The sequence below is a fragment of the Adiantum capillus-veneris genome, chromosome 28 (assembly GCF_014529385.1).
Source record: "Adiantum capillus-veneris isolate H3 chromosome 28, ASM1452938v2, whole genome shotgun sequence".
Classification (NCBI taxonomy): domain Eukaryota; kingdom Viridiplantae; phylum Streptophyta; class Polypodiopsida; order Polypodiales; family Pteridaceae; genus Adiantum; species Adiantum capillus-veneris.
The window spans coordinates 24,707,762-24,727,909 of NC_140958.1; the positions used below are offsets into that span (position 1 = coordinate 24,707,762).

Sequence of the window (20,148 nt, forward strand, 5' to 3'; positions counted from 1 at the left end):
ATAGAGAAATGATGGGTTTTGGCCAAGTACCATTGTAAAGCGGGATTGCAGTGGTACAGAAAGAAAAAGGGTCTCGCCTGATCCAAAAATACGTGAAACTTTCTCGATGAGCTCCTTGGTAACAAGGAATGGATCAATATGTTTTACAAAACTTGAAGATTTGAAGAGATATGAGAGGCAATATGTGCATAATGTACAAATAGGCATGAAAAAGAGTGGGTTGCTAAAGCCTACAGAAAATGTTTTGGGTTTGTGTGAACAAGTTTCTTTTGTAGATACTATGGGTGAGCTTGATGCTATAATGAGGTCTAGTTTGCATCTTGAAAATGAAGTTGTGGAAGTTTGCTCTATGGAAATGTATCAAGTAATAGAAGCCTTTAAAGAAACCCAAACAGTTGGCCCAGAAGTCCATGTTGAAACTAAATACAAGAGTGTAGCAAAGAAGGTGAAACCAGTAGCTTCACCCTTACCACCCAACAACAGGGAAAAGATTGAACAAGCTTCTTTACAACCAAGTTTGCGGAATCCTAAAAAGATCGAGCATACCTTCACAAAGGAGTCTTTTCAACAGTTGCAGATTGGTTGAGAGGAGTTTCTAACACAGGAGGAGACAAAGTGCCTTAAAGAAATGCTTTCAAAGCATGGTAAGGCTTTTGCATTTGAGCCACATGAGATAGGATGTGTTGATCCTTATATTGCAGCTCCTATGGTAATTTTCACAATACCTCATGTGCCTTGGAATCTGCGGCCTATTCCGGTTCCAAAGGCTCATTTGCCAAAGTTAGTAGAGCTACTGAATGAGAAAATCAAAATGGGAATCTTGGAGCCTTCTTGTGCTCCATACTCAAGCAGGTGGTTCACAGTTCCAAAGAAGAATGGTTCTCTACGCTTCATCCAAGATATGCAACCAGTGAACAAGGTGACAATTAGAAATGTAGGTACATGTCCAATTGTGGATGAATTTGCAGAGGCGTTTGCAGGGAGGGCAATCTACTCAATGGGGGATCTCTACTCAGGGTATGATCAATTTCAGCTTGCAATCGAAAGCAGAGACTTGACAACCATGAGGACACCTTTGGGTTTGGTAAGGATGTGTACCTTGTCACACGGAGCAACCAACTCGGTTGCACATATGATGAATGGGATGAATAAGGTCTTACGTGACTTTATTCCTCAAATCACAATGCCTTTCATTGATGATTTGCCTATCAAAGGATGTGAAGAAAGTGACAAAGATGAAGCTTTGGATCTCAAGGGATGTCGCAGGTTTGTGGTAAATCACATAAATGATTGTGATAAAATTTTGTCTAGGTTGGAAGAAGTGAATCTTACATTGTCAGGGAAAAAGTCTATGTTTGGTGTCAAAGAAGTGCTCATTGTGGGGCACATGTGCGGGCCATATGGTAGGAAACCTTGTCCATCAAAGGTAGATGCCATCCAAAGAATGAAAGAAACATGCACTAGCATCACTGAGGTTAGAAGGTTTCTGGGAGCATGTGTCTTCTATGTTATTTGGATTCCACATTATGCACATGTAGCTGATCCTCTTTATCAGCTGCTTAGAAAGAATCAAAAGTTTAAATGGACAGAAGCACATGTAAAATCCATGAAAAAGCTAAAGGAGTTACTCCAGTCAGCAACGACTTTGAGAAAGGTAGACTATGAGTGTCAAAGGCCAGTGATTGTGACAGTAGATACCAGTCCTACAGGGATTGGATGGGCAATAGGGCAAGATGACAAAGAAGAACACAGGTATGTGGTAAGATTTGGAGCAAAGGTACTAAGTGCTCGCCAAAGAAACTATCCACACATAAAGAGAGAGTTATGGGGTATGGTTACAGCCTTGAGAAGTGGGAAAGAGTACCTAATTGGTGCATGTGTGGTTGTAGAAACAGATTGTCTACCACTTCTTGGGATGATTACAAGCTGCTCAACACCAGACATTGCTATGTTGCGGTGGATTGCCTACATTAAGTCCTTAAATCCCGAATTTAAGCACATTGCAGGTAAAGACAATACAGTGGCAGATATGCTATCAAGGGCAAGGTATGAAGATGAGTCACAAATGATTGATGAGGGAGATGATGTAGGCACAAAATTCTATTCTATCTCTCATGTCAAAGGTAACAATGTCTGCATGACTAATTCAGTTGAATTGTTCTTGAAAGATCTTTATGAAGATGATTGGCTTTCTATTGGAAGGTACTTGAGTACTCTAACAAAACAGGATGATTGGTCTGAACAAGAATTCAAGAGGATACGCAGGAAAGCATATGGGTACTTTTTAAGGGATGGTTATTTGTGGAAGCATCCTAAACAAAAGGGTGCTACACCACAACGGGTTATATGTAAAAAAGAGACTCAAGTAAAGCTCATGTAAGAGTTTCATGAGAGTCTATGGGCTGGACACAGGGGTGTGTGGGCAACCTTCTCCAAGTTGAAAGAAAAATACTGGTGGAAGGGTATGTATAAAGATGTATCTCAGTTTGTAGAGTCATGTGTAACTTGTCAAATGTATTCAAATTTTTGACATCGTGATGGATTGCACCCTACATATCCACTAGCCATGCACTATAAATGGGTTGTGGATCTAGTCACGATGCCTTTAGGACTCTGGCAGATGAGATACTTGGTTCTTGCACGAGAGGACCTAACTAACCAGGTTGAAGGAAGAGCATTAAGAGCTAAGACCACAGAAGCTGTGTGCAAATTCCTTCTTGATGAGGTGATTTGCCGTTATGGTTGTGTGGGAAAAATCATTGCAGATCGAGGTGAACTGGATACCGAAGAAGCAAGGGAGTTCTTTTCTAGATTAGGGATCAAGCTTTCTTTTACTACAGCTTACAACCCTGAAGGCAATGGAAAGAGTGAAAGAGGGCATCCTCCTATCATCAAAGCTTTGGCCAAGGCTTGCGAAGGAAGAGTTGGTGAGTGGCCAAAATTGTTACCATATGCTTTATGGGCTGATCGTACAGCACATAGCTCAGTAACTGGCTACATGCCTGCGGAGCTAATGCATGGTCAAAAGCCAGTGATGCCGATTGAGGATACAATTCCCACATGGAATGTACTACCTTGGCAAGAGGGGCTTAGTAGGGAAGATCTCCTTGCACTGCGTATAAGGCAGCTAGAGAGAAGACCTGGAGACATTGAAGCTGCAAAAGAACGACTCAAAAATGCAAGGTTGAAAAAAAAGGACTATTTTGATAAGCGACATCGACTCAGGAGCAAAGCAATTGACAAAGGTGACTGGGTTTTAGTGTATGATAGTAGCCTTGATAACCAGCACACAGTCATGCGTAAGTTCTCAAAAAGATGGTTTGGACCGTATGTTGTAAAGCATGTGCATGAAAATGCTACTTACAGCTTGTCTGAACTAGATGGTACAGAAGTAAAGATTCCCATTGCAGGAAAAAGGATTAAAATGTTTAAGAGAAGAGGAGACAATGATCTAGAAGATATGGATGAGGAAGAAGAGAAAAACACAGGTGAAGATCAAAGTGAACATGAAGCTTTGGAATCATCCAGTGAAGAAGAAGACAAGGAAGATCTACAAGAGGTCTAATCTTACAAAGAGACAATGTGGCACATACCGGAGGATGTGCAGGTTTAGAGGGGGTGGATGTCGTGCTGTGACACGTACATAGTGGGAACGCATGCTACAAGATCTATCTTGTATTTTTTTAGATACATAATTATATTTCCTAGTGTACATATGCATATTTAAGTATAATAATAAGCCTTCTATCTCATCCTATTATTTTTCTCAAGGGTAACATATCATTACTTTACCATCAGAAAATACTATGGGAAAAGCATCAATAGCTCCGCCTCTTTAACTTGGGGCAAAAAGGATTGATTCTTTATTTCTACTATTTCATTATCATCTCACACCCTAGCTAGATCATATATCTAGGGTAAACTCCAATATATATATATTCTATGTATTTTTTATACTTTTCTTATATTTCTTTTTAAATTGCTACTAAGAGAGAATCAAATCCTAGTGGGACACTAGGTGGCATGATTTCAAAGATACACTTATTTTAATGCATTATTGCAAGCATGATTACAAAACTTTGTCAAGGAGCAATGTCATGCTTTCATATGGCATGAGGTGTCCTTTGGAATTAAATGAAAGTTTAGGCTAAGGAGACCACATGAAGACTTTTGCTGCCATAAATGGACCCTATTTTGATGAATTTTTTACACAAGGTTCCAATCCGAATTGGAAAACGATTTTAAAATAAAAATCTTAGCTAATGAGCTGACGTTTTTGCCCATATTTTTACTTTTTTATTTAGAGCCACGGTTGAGGAGATATGATCAAAATACTGGACCCCAGTCTGACCCCAGTCTGCCCACATCATGCAGGGGCAGCTCATTTCCAACTTTTCCAATTCCTGTTTACACTGGCTCCTCTCTTCTTGTATAAACCCTTGGGGGTTCCCTTCACCTATAAAAGGGGACCTCTTCTTCCTTGGAAGGAACTCAAGCATTCAAGCCATTGATGAGAGGAATTCATGAGGGAGTGAGTAGTAACGTCTAATTGTACTTAGCCATTAACATAAGCCCAAGCCTACACTTTCTCCTAGAGGGAGACTAGCCATTCTTGCAACAAGCTAACCTTGGAAGATCAACTCTAATCAAAGAAGGTGTTGTACTTGGCGTATCAATCAAAGTGGAGTGCTCCCCCCTCTTCTTCTTTCTCCATCAATAATGGTGCCGAAGGGTTTGTCAAGTAAGATGTGTTCTACATTGATGTTTTCTTGATTTCTTATTGTTTTCTTTTTCATCTCTAATCCGACATATATATATATATATATATATATATATATCTATATGTATGTATGTATCTAATCTCATCTCCTTAACCAAATCTATCTCTCTCACTCTTAGTAATTCATCCTCTCTACAAATTTTAGGTTCTCTTTGCTACAGGTACATCTCTCCCCGCAGTATCCTTATTGTCTACGGGCAAGAATAGGGCTTGGGAGGGAAAATTCTCATCTCTTCACTTCTCTCATATCTACATTTCTCACATACTATCCTAGATGAATAACCCACATGATGATCATTTCTATCGCTTTCACTCTGTACAATCTATTAGAATTAACGTATGGATTAGCCGTAAAATACACTTTCAACAACGTATAGTGTTTCTCTTTGGCCCTGAAAGGCTCAATGAAATACTTCTATCACCGGATCCCATCATACTACCTCTCATAGACTATAATTTTTCTTTTGATGTAAGCGTAGTTATCTTGCTATGAACCAAGAGGATTTGTACACACAATTAATCCCAATCACTAGACAAAATATATATATTATGGTAAGCACAAAACTACAATTCCAAAGAACAATTCGTAGCCTATTTGGTCAGCCAAGATTGAATGCCATTAACTCATCCATTAACCCTTTCATATTACCCATGATACGATATGACCATAGCCTTGATGTTTTCATCTTCGTATTGTTTTGACATTCTCTTTTGTGTTCTTTCTTTGTGTGTGTGAGTGCAAGAGAGAAAGAGTGAGTCTTCTTTGATTGTACTTCTTTCCAAACCCTAGTCTTCATGGCATCTATGGTTTAACTCCTTCATATAGTTTTTGTTGAGTTCTCTCACAAACTCTCACAGCCATAAGCCCGGTGCTTTCCTGGAAAGACCGCAAATTTCTCGACACCGCGAGGAAATCTTTAGAGATGTATGTAAAGCCTTCAAGTGCCGAGAGAGTTTATGCATGGAGTCTTTCGCATCTTTCAAAAAGTGATATGTCGATTACGTATGGGAGATAGAATTTTAGAATTTTTTGCAAGCACCATTGGTGTTAAACAAGGATGCCCACTTTCCCCAACCCTCTTTGGGCTACTCATTGATGAATTGGAGTGCATGGTTCTTGATTTTATGCAGCAAGAGGGCATAGAAGAGGTTAAGATCGAAAATGCGGTGATCATGCTTTTGCTTTATGCCGATGATGTAGTGCTCTTGGCACATACCTTAGAAGATGCACAAAAGCTTATGAGTGTCTTGGAACGCTTTTGCCTACATAGCGGGCTGATCGTGAATGGATCCAAAACCAAGGTTATGCTTGTAAAGACCCTCAATGACGAAAATCCATGCATTGTATACAACAATGAGCAACTTGAAGTGGTAGATCACTTCAAGTACCTTGGCCTTGAGGTTCCATCCAATCATAAATGGAAGGATTGTGCAATGCGTCACTTGGAAGCTGGAAAGAGGGATTATTATGCATTTGAGAACATGTGCAATTCTGGAGAGATCAAGTGTTGGGCTCTCAAAAAGTACCTCTTTGACACATTGGTGACACCAGTGCTTCTTTATGGAGTGGAGATGTGGGGTGGAAGCATCGGGAAGTCTACTTGGAAAGAATTTGAGAATGTCCAAAAGCATTTTCTCACCAACTTTCTCCAAGTCAAGACAAAAACACCCTACATGCTCTTACTTCTTGAGTCCGGATCACTTCCCATTGAGGTCTTGGGCATGCAAAGGGTTGTGGAGTACATGTGTAAGACACAACGTAGCCCTTTGCATCGACTTCCTAGAATCACATATGAAGCAAGTCAAAAGGTTCAAAAGACATGCAAGAGCCAAATACTAAGTTCGGGGGTGGATGCTTGGCATCAAGAAATGGTTTGGAAGATGGGATGCATGTCACTTGGTCAAGGATGCGTCGATCGACTCCCAAGTTAATGAGGCCTTCTTACAACGCCAATGTATCACGGCTTGGGAGAAATCCAGAGGTTCTCGCTTCAGCCATTACACCACACACATTGCCCCAAACTACAAATCTCTCTTCTTCTCTGAACGAGGTAACCGAACCCATCCCTACATCCTTGAGCCCATCCCGTTGAGTGCGATCCGCACCATTGCCTCCATTCACCTTAGCTCCCATTCTCTACGCTGCGAGACAGGACGTTGGGGAATTGGTGAGGACTATCATCGACTTTGCACCTTATGCCCTCGTCAAGTGCGAGAGAGTGAGTACCACACTACTTGAGTGCTCAGCTTTTGACCACATTAGGTCCTCTTTTCCTCATATATTCAGCCATGAGCTCTCCCTACATACCTTCCTCTCCCAACCACGATGTGGACTCTCTATTGCGACACTCATTTCAGCCTTTTTTGAGCATCGAGAGTCACTCACACCACGTGACATGTTCATTTGGTCCCATAGGTCATATTTGACCTCCGAGGACGATAATAGAACTATCTCTCTCTCTCTCTCTCTCTCTCTCTCTCTCTCTCTCTCTCTCTCTCTCTCTCTCTCTCTCTCTCTCTCTCTCTCTCTCTCTCTCTCTCTCTCTCTCTTAGGTCCTTGTTATATGTGTCTTCCCTAGGGAATTCCCCCTTCCAATATCCAAACCTCATTGACCTATATATCACCGTGTAGCTCATGACAACTAGAGTCTAGAAATCCAACCTCCTTGAACTTTGGAGCTTGTTTGCAAAAACTTTATAGGACACCCATTTCGGAGGGCATATGAGGGAAAGAGGGCCCTTCTTTAATCTCAAATTTACTCTAATTCCCTTCAAGGTGCAACAAAAGACTTTAGGGTTCTCTAGCTTAGGATAAGTGTGTACTTAAGATTAGTATGTTCAAGGTCCTTTTGCTCAAGGTTGAGACCCTCCATCCTGTTCTTTTTTTTCCTAGCAGACATCATCGGCACACTTTGATTTCCCTTTGTATACTCAATTTTGCTATGTTTTTCTGACCCATTATGCAGTTGGTTACTTTCACAAGGTTATAGACTTGCACACTAGGTGTATGCCCTATTAGGTGAGAACCAAGGCATTGTTCTCACCTAATCTTGATAATGTACTTTAATATGTACTTCAACCTTGAATTCATTACTGTATGTGAGCTTCCAAAGATGGGCCTCATGTGGAAATAGGGGTTTGATGCTCATCGATGTTGCCTTATTGAGAAGCACTCTTTGAATTATTCTTCAACTAGCTTTTGTATACGTTCTTCAAGGAATCACTCAAATGAGCTGACTTGGTGGAAAATTAGGTGTCTATCCCTTGCAAATAGGGCCACTCTATTTTCTTTGTAATCTCTCTAGTAGTGTATTGATAATCTATCTTTTCCATGCCAATAAACAACCTGCATACACAGTAAATATACACAAGACAAAAGACCTCACTATGGATGCATCAAGTGACACAAGACATGCTGAACTAGACTAAACAGCAGACCATAGGAAACAAACAACGAGGATCACATTGGTGCACTGGATCAAGATGCATATCTTGCACAAAGATGGTATGTCTATGCAACTAATGAAAATTGCTTGTGCAATGCCAATAATAAATATCTGTAAGTCACATAGAGCAATATGGCCAATTTGATGCATCAGTCATTGATTGTATGATTGCTCCCACGATGTAGCTCAAGGTAAATTGGTCGTTGCACATCTACCCTTCAAGCCTCCAATGATGTAAATTGTTTTGTTTTGTTAAATTATAGGTGAATTTGTGCTTCTCACAATGCAATAATACCAATGGCATGGCAAGGGCCTTGCAACCTATTTGGTACATTTGCATGCGGCCAGCTCAAGAGAGGGCCTTTGAAGGCTTACAAGTAGATGTTGTTGTGTCAACTTATCCATAGGCAAAAGAAAACCAACCACCAAATGAAATTCCACATGAAGTGGTGCACGAAGCAGAGATGGAAAAAATGATTAAGGCATATTTGTCTAAGAGGAATCTTGTAGCATCAGGCATCATGAAGCAAGATACCCACACACTGTTGTTCAGCAGATCAAGGTTTTCACATCTAATAGTAGTCCTTGCATAGCTAAATTTGTAGAAAACATATGGATGTGCGACAAAAAACATCACTAAACTTTTCAAGTAATTATTGTGCAATCTTTGGCATGGGTGTAGTCTCTAATACAATACATGTGTTCTAAAGTTTCTTCACTGTGCTATATAGACTTCTCAAGAATCACAATACAACACTATGCCAAGTTCAAGGGACAATTGAAGGAGCATATTGCACAAGTTTTGGGATTAATTTACACCTCAATACATGCTTGTCCCGATGACCGTGTGCTCTTCCAAAAGGAGTGTGCGACTTGAAAAGCTGTCCAGACTGTGGATCTCTTGGATACGGCAAAGATCTTCAAGAGTACACCATTCCAAAGAAAGTCTTGAGGACATTTTACTCATACCACTCATCCAAGATATGCACTCAACGCATTGCTCAAGCGATAGAGTGCAACACATTCCTGCTGATTGCATGGCTTGCAAGCACATCAAAGGATCATGGTGAGAGTTTAGGGAAGATCCTGAACACCTACACCTAGGATTGGCAATGGATGGACTAGATACATTTGGCAAGCTAATTGACAAAAAGCACAAATCTAGAGCTCTTCTCATGTTTACCATGCATCATTGATACAAAGAGTGCTCCCAGCTTGTCACTAATTGCTACTTTTCATGCCCGGTTTGTGGGCCTTGGCTAAATTCATTGAAGAAGATGATCTACCACAACCATGTATGTCACCTTCTAGAATAATCTAAATTATGTGAAGGTTTCCCACCTTTGCATATGGTGTCCTTTGATTGGCATGCCCTGGAGGTAAAACATGATGAAGGCCTCCCCAAGGGAATGAAGAGGTAATCCATTATGTTTTAGTTTACCTAATGGACGCCTCTACACATCAACCACCACTTGGACCACATGCATATATTAAAAAATATTGGGGCTTTGTTATGGGATCATCTCATTGGGGTAAAGGATACACATGGAATAAGATAAAACTTCTAAGAAGTGGGCGTCATGGAAAACTATGTCCATGAACCAATGTTGATGGTCATGTTATGCTACCCAAATCTCCTTGTGTGTTTCTCACCAAGAATAAAGAACTTCCGGCAAAGCACCTCATACACTCTTTTCGTACATCGATAGGCATCATGCATTCTCTTTGCATCTCTTTTCAAAGGATGGGATGCTAAGTGAGGTGAAGTTACATGATTAGCACAAGATGGGCCAAGTGAGTATGATCTTTTTCTCTTACCAAGTCAATAGTCTAATGGAACTTAATGTATTGCTTGTTGATTCATTCTACCCATCACTGTCATAGCCTCGTTAAAGGAAGATGTTCGTTCAGTCATCTACAAGGAGCTAGTGCAACATATATCACAGAAAGAGATCCCAATTTCCTCTATTGAGCTAGCCAAAAGGAATGCAGTGGAGGTAGCATGCTTGATTGATAATTTTTCTCCATCCTCTGCGCTTACAGTCCAAGTCCATTTATTGATGCATGCGTGGAGGAGTGGAGATCATTAGTATAGGGCACTATCATTGGATGTTTGTTCTAGAGTGCTTCATGAAGACGCTTAAGGATTTGTATGCCAAAGACCTAGGATGGGGGGGAGTATGGCAGAGGTATGGCTTGTCCAAGAGTCTCTTGTATACATTTTGGAGTAGATAAATGAGTTCGATGAAGATGCCTCTACGTTATGGAGCTTGGCTAACAACAAGCGACTCACAAAAGATGTGCTTCATGGAGGGATAAAAGGCAAGAATATGGGAGACAAGCTCAAATGGAAAGCAAACCGATTTTCATGTTGCATGCACCATCCTGTCATGTAGAAATCACTGAAGTGTACAAAGTAGCCAAGCAAGAGAGGCATGCGGCAAAAAAACCCCCTTTTAAGGGCAGATGCATTATAGTTCCAATCAATATGGAAACGGTACCCAAGTTCATGACCCTTTGGTGGTTGCATGATGCCTTTACAAAGGTGGTGCAAGATGGCATCATCGTGTCTACAAAGGAGTGGAAGTTTTTTCATGCTACGCTACCTCTCATTGTTGTGATTCATGCCACATATCCAACGTGAAATAATAAGCTTGTCTATATCTTCTTGTAGTGCAAGTTCTTTAGTGAACCATTCTCCTATTGCCTGGCACTTTTGAGTGGAACACATTGACTAAAAAGTGTGCCACATTTGACTCTAGCGTCATGGCAAAGTTTGAGTAGATGCATTGTCAAAGAGAAATGGACACACAAACTGTCATTTTGGTTATGCAGTTCTTTGTTTTATAAAGCATGCATGCTTTAGGATTATTCACAAATATGGTACATGGATATGGTGAAAAAAAAACAGGTTAGTCCATAAACAATTCATGGAATCTATAATAGTATTACTTGAATGTATATATAAAATAGAAAAAGTAGAAGATATAAAAATATAGTGGAATCAAGTGAGGGACCCTCATTTGTTTTTATTGATGCCTATCTTGGTTTTGATTCCAACATTGATTTCCTGATCCAAACTTTATGTATCCTTCTTTGTTGACGTTTACTGACATGTAGTGTGGTTGTTGAATTAAGCACTTATGTTGCTTTTTTAGAGTCACTTAAATCCTTTTGTGCATCCCATATGTGGTCCGTTTGCGCAAATGGTGTAACATAAGATTGATCATCAAGATAATAATAAAGTGTGTCATCCTTCCAATATGGAATAGCTTTGTAAGTGCGCATCCACGAAACTCCCAAAATGATGTGCTCGTTGAGATATGTATCAGTCACTTTATCTTTCTCCTTTTTACTGTTAGTCAATGACTTTAGTATAAAGATGTGGGTGTATTTCATTTGTGAGAAGTCTGAAGCTTTTGGAAAGTTTAAAATGTGGCAAAAGCTTGTAAGAAAATGAAACAGGAAAGAAGGTGAAGAAGCTTCGTACATATCAACGAGGATAATTCATCTCAAATGAATTCAACAACTACTACAACAAGCATGGCATAATACAACACCTTACTAACAACTTACACACCACAACAAAATGGAGTTGTGGAGCATCGCAATCGGACGGTGGTAGAAATGGCAAGGTGTATACTCAAAGCCAAGGGTATGCCAGATTTCTTTTGGGCCAAAGCACAATAGTGTACATTCTCAATCAAAGCTACACAAAGGCTTTGAAAGGGAAAATGCCTCAAGAAGCCTATTTCGGTAAGAAACCTTCGGTCTTGCATTTCAAAACATTTGGGTGTTTCTCTTATGCACATATTCCTAATTCACAAAAAACAAAGCTAGAAGCCAAAAGCAAGAAGTACGTATTTATTGGATACAATGAAGAGTCTAAGATATATAGTCTCTATGATCCAGAGGCAAAGAAAATACTCACCAGTTGAGATGTGATATTTGAAGAAGGGACATATATGGTGGAGAAACCAGGTTCGTCCACTTTCTCATCAAATGAAGAAATAACTCACCATGTGCCATACCAAAGTCAGGTAAAAAATCAAGAGGAGGAGTTGCTTGATGATGACAACTCAAACAAATCTAGCCAACCTATTGCAGCATCACAGGAAAATCCAAATTCAAAGTGGGCTCAACAGCTTTTTGACGCTCGAAATCCTCAAGTTCACAATCCTCATGAAGAGGAGGAGGGTTTGCGACGGTCAATGAGAATAGAGGAGCAAAGGAGAGCCCCCGAACACATCCTCAACATGGCTCTCATGATAGAAATTGTGGGCTCTCTGAAGGAGCCAGCCTCCATCAATAAGGCCATGGCTGATCCAAAGTGGAAGGAAGCGACGCAATCTAAGTACGACAACATCACAAAGAATGAAACTTGGGAAGTAGTGGATCGGCCTTCAAAAAAGAAAGCCATCGGCACGAAATGGGTGTACAAGCTCAAGAATAAAGCTGATGGCACTTTGCAAAGTACAAAGCCAGGTTAGTAGCACAAGGATTCTCTCAAGTCGAAGGGTTTGATGTTAGTGACACCTTCGCTCCAACAGCTCAACTGACAACTATTCGTCTTGTGCTTGCTCTTGCTGCTATCTATTAATGGGTTGTTTACCAAATGGATGTTGTGTTTGCATTTTTGAATGAAATTGTCAAGGAGGAGGTGTATATTGAGAAACCACTAGGTTTTGAGATGCCTCATTCAAAACAGAAGGTTTGCAGATTGAAGAAGGCTTTAAATGGCCTAAAACAGTCTCCAAGAGCATGGTATGTCAGAATTGATAAGTTTTTTTTTAAAACTTGGCTTTAGAAGGATGTAGACATTTTTTCCACAGAGATCTGTGTGTACCAACTCTAGAGGAGACTAAGCTCGATTACTACTCTCTTGTGGAAATTCCTTTCTTTGTTGCTTGCCCATCATGCAAGCTTCACAAACTTCATTCATATCTGAGATTTGAGGCATGTGTGCCACCATCCCAGATTTTTGCATCTCTTTTAGCACAGTAATGCTTAAGTGACCAAATCTCTCATGTCATAATTGAGTTGTACCTTTGTCTGTAGTGATTGTAAGTGCAGAAAGTTTATAGAGGTTGTTGCTCCTTACGCCCTTTCCCACTATGTTGCCTTTAGAATCCAAGATTTCTGCTCCATTTTTCTTGAGATGGACTTTAAGATCACGATCAGTGATTGCAGCAATGAAAAACAAATTCTTCTTGATTTGAGGCACGTACAACACATTAGAGAGCTCTTTAGTTTCACCTGTAGCTGCTAAAAAAGAAATTGTCCCAGCCCCTTCGGCTGGACATTTGGAATTATTCCCAACAATTACACTTATGGGTTTCTATAGAGGCTTCCAGGAACTATACCCGTCTTTCTTACCAGTCATATGTCGGGATGCACCACTATCTAGATCCAAGAACCATCAACAAGTGAAGTTTGTGCTGATGAGCATACCACTTCTATGACGGCCCATAGATCAAGGTCTATTTCAGCATTGTTGGCGGATTCTCTTTCCTTCCAAGAAGCTTTCATGGTGCCGTTGTTCTCGTCTGCTTTCTTCTTTCTGTAGTCTTTAACAGCATGACCCTTCTTATCACAGTAAAAACAGCTACCTAAAAATTTTATCTTCTTGGGCTTCTTCTTACAAGCATTTGACGTAGTCCCCTTGACTTTTGCATTGGCTGTGAAGGCAACATCACCTCAACCATCCCTGGTCCTGATTTGTACCTCCTCTTCAAGCAACATTGCACTCAGTTCTTCAAACATAAGAGGGGTTGGACGAACCAAAGTTTTGAGTGTCGTAATAAGGAGCTAAATATTTTGAAGAAATAGCCACACCAACGACAGCTAATTGATCTTGGAGGTCCTTAATCTGCTTGATAAAGGCCTCCACTTTCTCTCCATCAGCAAGTTTCTCAGCAACAACAAGCTCATTTTCCATATTTTGAATTCTAGTGTGATTGTACGCCTCATATTGGCGAGCCAATATGTTCCAAGCTTCATGTGCTTTAGTGGTATGCTAAACCAATGTGAGGATAGAATTGCTTACAAACATGACAATGGCACATAATGCATCTGCATTCCTTCTTTTCCAGGCATGTAGAAGAGTAGCATCCAGGGCAGTTATAATACTTGGATTTTTTGGATCATTTGTTGCAGTGGGCTTTGGGTCTAAATCATTTGGCCCCAACACCGTATCCAACAATTCATATGAATCTAGCGGAAATTTTGAATTTTCACAATGTGTAGTTGATGCCGTCAATCGATGAATGTTGGTGGATGAATGTTGGTGGACGAATGTGAAGTGGAGTAGCACCGGCAACAGCACTTAAAGACGCCCACATAATTGATTTTACAAAGTAATACAAGTACTTCTCATACTTTCTTAGCTACGAGCACCTAGTGCTCTGATACAATGTGAGAAATGTGGATTACAATAAGGATCTAGTAGCAAGGAGAGTAGAGAGAGATATGATGCAAAGTGGAATAGTGGCAAATCAAAAAACTTTAGATCAGCACACTATTACAAAGTGATGGCATCATCCACCCATGCGCTCTCAAGGTAGAGCTTAGATAGCGATTTAGACAACTAGAGCAAATAGAAATACAAGGGACTAACAATCCTTACACAAGGATGTGTTGTATGCATCAAGTGTGCGCACCATTCTACCAAATTACTCATGAGAAGGCCTCCTTATATAGATGTAAGTGAGCCTTTAAACACCCATGTGCAACTGCCGTTAGATAGCCAAGTCCAAGTAGGACTTTCCCATGCGCCCACGTGTAGCCGCTTTTGGGTACACAAGTCCTCCTAGAACTCAGTCTCACTGGCCAAGGAGATTTGGCCACCGGCCAAAGACCACCGATTGCCGACCACTGGCCAAAGACCACGAACAATTGGCCACTAGACCACCGGTTGCCAACCACTAGCCACCGGCCGTTGTCTGGCCAAGATATTCCAACGAAAGGAATAAAAAGTTTCAAGGGCTTCCATCCCCGAGGCCCCCAAAGTTAGCACTGAATTTTCTCCGTACCATCCACCATCACAAATAGAGATCTCATCAGCATGCAAAGTTGGAATCCACCAAATACATGTGCACCATTGGCTTCTCCTCATATGGGGGCCTTACAAATTGTGTAGCATATATTGTGGTGGAAAAATTGAGAGAGGTGGGCATTGCAGGTATACCAACACAGCTCCACTTGGCGATATTTTATTGATCACAAAGGGAACGTTACCCTACTTTTTAAGTTTCTTGGAATGTTGTTTAAGGGTATAGATTAATACATAGTCACCCTTTTGAAATTCCTTGTTTTTCACATGTTGATCATGGAACTGTCTAAATTGTTGTTTGTGCACATACACAGCTCTAACTTCTTGAAGTCTTGTCTCATCAAATTGCATCAGTTGGTTCAATCTGTCAGACAACTCATGTCCAGTCTAGTCCAAGCTTTGAGATACATGTAATGTAGGAATTAAGAATTCTACTGGAAGCATAGAATTATTCCAAACACTAAGTTGAAAGGAGTTGTATTTTGTGGTGTTTTATATGCTACCCGATATGCCCAAATGGCTGAATGTAGCTTTAGTTCCAGATCTGTTCTAGATTCACTGACAATTTTTGTTAGAATTGTGCATAAAACTTTGTTGGTGCTCTCAACTTGTTCATTGGCTTGAGGGTGATATGGAGCTGATTTAAAATGAATGATCATGAATTCATGCAACAAGAATTTAATCATGTCATTGCCAAAATGCGTGCCTCAATCACTCACAATCTTGATAAGAAGGCCACAACGCGTGAAAATGTTCTCCTATAAGAATTGTGTTGTGGTGCGAGTATCATTCCTTTGGGTGGCCTAAGCTTCAACCCACTTTGTCGTCACTACAATGTATTGAGCATGCATTCTATAGGTTGGTGGAGAGATAGGCCCAACAAAGTCTAATCCCCACTTGGTAAAATCACGCACTCCCATCATTGGTCTTAGCGGCATGTCATCTTGTTGCGTTGGTACTTTAGTGTGGTCGTAGTCACGGTCATTCACAAGATTGCATGCAATGTCGTAGAAAGAGTTGCGGAAAATACATGAGAAATGTTGAGTGTTACTATTGCCATAAAAGGGACACTTGAAGAAAGATTTCCACACAATGTAGCGTGATAAGGGCAAAGAGAAAGCGAAGTCTAACAAACCTAAAAGCAGCATAAAAATTGAAGAGATCAATGTGGTTGAGTCTCAAACCATTGGAAAAAATTTTGAAGTGCCAAATGATGTGTTGATTTTCACATTGGATTTGAGTCTTGATGCATTGTTAGCACTAGACAAGTGCTTTGCCCAAAATTGGATTATGGACTCAGGTGCTAGCTTTCACATGACTCCTCACAAGGAGTGGCTTTCTACATACATTGCCACACATGGCACTGTGAATCTAGGCAATTCTTATGAACTTGATATATGCAGCGTGAGAAGCGTCAAGTTTTCTATGCATAATGGCATTGAGTTTATGCTCCACAATGTCAGACATGTACCCAATTGACAAAGAGTTGGATAGCTGGATGACTTGGGTTACACTACCATATTTGCTTATGGTTCTTGGATTATCAATAAGGGAAATCTAGTGATGCTTAAAGATCAAAATTCTGGCTCATTGTACTCACTTTATGTCTCTTCCATGAAAGAGAATTCTACTTGTGCAGCCAAGCTGCCGTCTACAGAGTTGTGGCATAGCTGGCTAGGACATATGAATCAAAAGGGAATGAAAGTCTTCAGTGTTCTGTTTATATCCTTGTGTTAGATTACTCTAACTTCTCTCTATGTGAGCATTATATCTATGGTAAATAGACTATATTGACATCAGCTTCTTTGGCAAGGAGTTAGGGAGTCCTCTAGATCTCATTCATAGCGACTTGAGAGGACCTATGCCAGTCAGTTCTCTAGAGGGAGCGTTATACTTCCTAACATTCATAGAAGACTCTAGTAGAAAGGTGTGGCTTTATCTCTCAAAGCAGAAGAGCGGCATATTTAGTGTCTTTTAGAAGTTCTTAGCATTGGTAGAGAACCAATCATGTAGAAAGGTTAAAGCTTTGCACAGTGACAATGGAGGCGAGTACATCTCCTCTGAGTTCAAGTACTTTTGTAATAAGAGAGGCATTAGAAGATAGTTTACCACGCCTTACACCCACCTAAAATGGTGTGGCTGAGAGAATGAATAGAACCATTCAGGAACGGGTCACTTATATGTTGTCTACGGCCAACTTACCTCAAGAATTTTGGGGAGAAGCTATTACAATGGCTGCTTATATGATCAATCACTCGCCTAGTATAGCACTAAAGTACAAGGTTTTGTAGGAGATGTGGATGGGCAAAGAGCCCAATCATGATAGATTATGTGTGTTTGGGTGTGAGGCATTCTCACATGTGCCAAAAGCGCTTAGACAAAAGTTGGACCCCAAATCACACAAGTGCATCTTCATTGGATATGGTGTGGATGGAGAGATGGGATATCCTCTCTGGCACCTAGAATCTAAGAAGGTCATACACAGCTCACAAGTGATATTCAACAAGTCTAAGATGCATAAAAAGCCACAGAAAGACATTGAGTATCACAGAGTACAGTTTGAGGATGTTTCCTCACCGCGAGTTACACAGAAGTTGGATGTGCTAGTGATGCACCTTCCATTATTACACACATATGTTGCTCCAGAGAGAGAGGAATCCAACAGTCAAGCACTTTGGAGATCTACTCGTACATCTCGTGCACCTCAGCATTTTGAGCCAGGATTAGACTACTTTCTAGTCACACTGATTGCGGTGAACCCACTTTCTACAAAGAGGCCATTCAAATGGACAATAGCATGAAGTGGGAAGAGACTATGCAATCTGAGTATAACTCAATTTTAGCCAATGAAACTTGATAATTGACAGAGTTACTAGCAAGTAAAGAGGAATTGCCATGCAAATGGGTGTTCAAGAAGAAGTATATCACAGGTTATCTTGAGCCTAAGTATAAGGCAAGATTGGTTGCAAAAGGGTTCAAGCAAACAAAAGCCATGGATTTCGATGAAATTTTTTCTCCACTGGTCAAGATGATTACCTTGCATTTATGCTTGGTCTAATAGCCATTAAGGACATGGAATTGGTCCAAATGGATATGAAGATAACATTTCTTCATGGGGATCTTGAAGAGCATGTCTACATGAAACAGCCAGAAGGTTTTGCGAGATAAAGCCTGAGAAGCCAACATGGGTAGAACTGGTGTGAAAACTCAAGAAATATTTGTATGGATTAAAGCAAGGCTCAAGGCAATGGTACATTAAGTTTGATAAGTACATTCAATCCAAGGATTACGTACGAATCCAAGAGGATCACTGCTTATACACAAAGAGGTTGAATGATGGTTCCCTCATCATTTTGCTTTTGTATGTTAATCATATGCTCATAGCCAAGAAGTCAAAAGATGAGATTGCACTTCTCAAGGATGCCTTAAGCAAGAAGTTTGCTATGAAAGATTTGGGTGATGCACATCACTTTCTTGGGATGCATATCAAGAGAGATTGCAAACATGGTATACTTGAACTTTCTACAGGAAGAGTATATTCATAAGGTCTTGCAATGTTTTAATATGTAAGGGGAAAAGCATTTACCCCAGGGGCTGCGTACAAAACACTTAGTAAGCATGATTATCCCAAATCTGATGTTGAAAATGCAGAGATGGCAAAGGTCCCATATTCTTTGGCAGTTGGCAGTCTTATGTTTGCCATGGTTAGCACACGGCCAGACATTGCATATGCAATGGAGTGGTCATCAAGTTTATGGAAAATCTATGCAGAAAGCATTGGAATGTAGTGAAGCACATCTTGAGATACATCAAGGGCTCACCTAGCAAATCCTTACGCTTTGGCAATAGTGATGCATCCATAGTTGGATACTCTGATTCAAATTATGCGGGTTGTGTGGACACTAGGATATCCACTTATGGCTATGTTTTTTTTTTCGTTGGAGGGGCAGTTTCTTGGAGATCATGGATCCAAAATTCCACTGCATCTTCCACGATTGAGGGAGATTATGTTGCAGTTTCTAGTTCTAGTAAGGAAGCTATGCGGTTATCTTGTTAGCGGGAGACCTTGATATACACCAGACTGCAGTGCTTCATTGCGACAGTCAAAGTGAGATTGCATTAGCAAAGAACCTCGTGCTTTGCTCCAAGTCAAAACACATAGATGTCAGGTATCATGTGGTACGGGATATTTTGGCTGGCAACTGCATTGAGTTAGTCAAAGTTCACACGGATGAAAACCCAGATGCACATTTCATAGAGATGATGGGCGTAGGGTGAATCTATAGTCATGCTTCACATTTGTACATAATAGCCCCTACATTCTTTATCCACTTGGGCCACGTTGGCCTTCAAGTGGGATATTGTTAGGTTTCAAGCCCTGTGTGGCAGGTTTTGTTTGAGTGCCTGCCCATTTCATTCTTTGGTTATAATGAGCAATAAGGAGGATGAGACAATCTTCTCACAAGCTCCACCAAATACTATTTGTGCTCTCATCTCCTTCGCCTTCTCTCATTCCCTCTTTTGCATGGATCACCGCATCCACAATTGGCCATAGTAGACAACTGCCAAATCTATGGAGAAGTATCACAAGATGTGGATGATGTCTTGAAAAAATTCTCGTTCTATAGCTAGTGAATCAATTATGGAAAAAACAACACCTATGTATATTGAGGAGCTTGCAGAAGAGAAGAATGGCACAAAAGTCAAGAATCAAGAACTAGAGAGTATCCATTGAGGCACTACTTGACACGTGGAGGAGACCATTTGACACAATAGTGCTCCATGTTGCCACAACCATACCCTAAGCAAAAGTGGTGTTCCATCGAGACCAATTGGACAAACCATACCATTGAGGAATGTTACAACAATCG

At 40.5% G+C, this 20,148-nt stretch overlaps 1 protein-coding gene across 1 annotated transcript; it reads right to left on the reverse strand.

The window, feature by feature from the left end:
• Nucleotides 1–13,255: 13,255 nt before the first annotated feature.
• On the reverse strand, nucleotides 13,256–14,164 carry LOC147420188 (uncharacterized). Its single transcript, XM_086504494.1, has 3 exons — nucleotides 14,008–14,164; nucleotides 13,678–13,904; nucleotides 13,256–13,564 (listed from the first exon to the last, which is right to left on the reverse strand). Exons 1-3 carry the CDS (start codon nucleotides 14,162–14,164, stop codon nucleotides 13,256–13,258), a joined length of 693 nt encoding a protein of 230 aa, XP_086360620.1.
• Nucleotides 14,165–20,148: the final 5,984 nt, after the last annotated feature.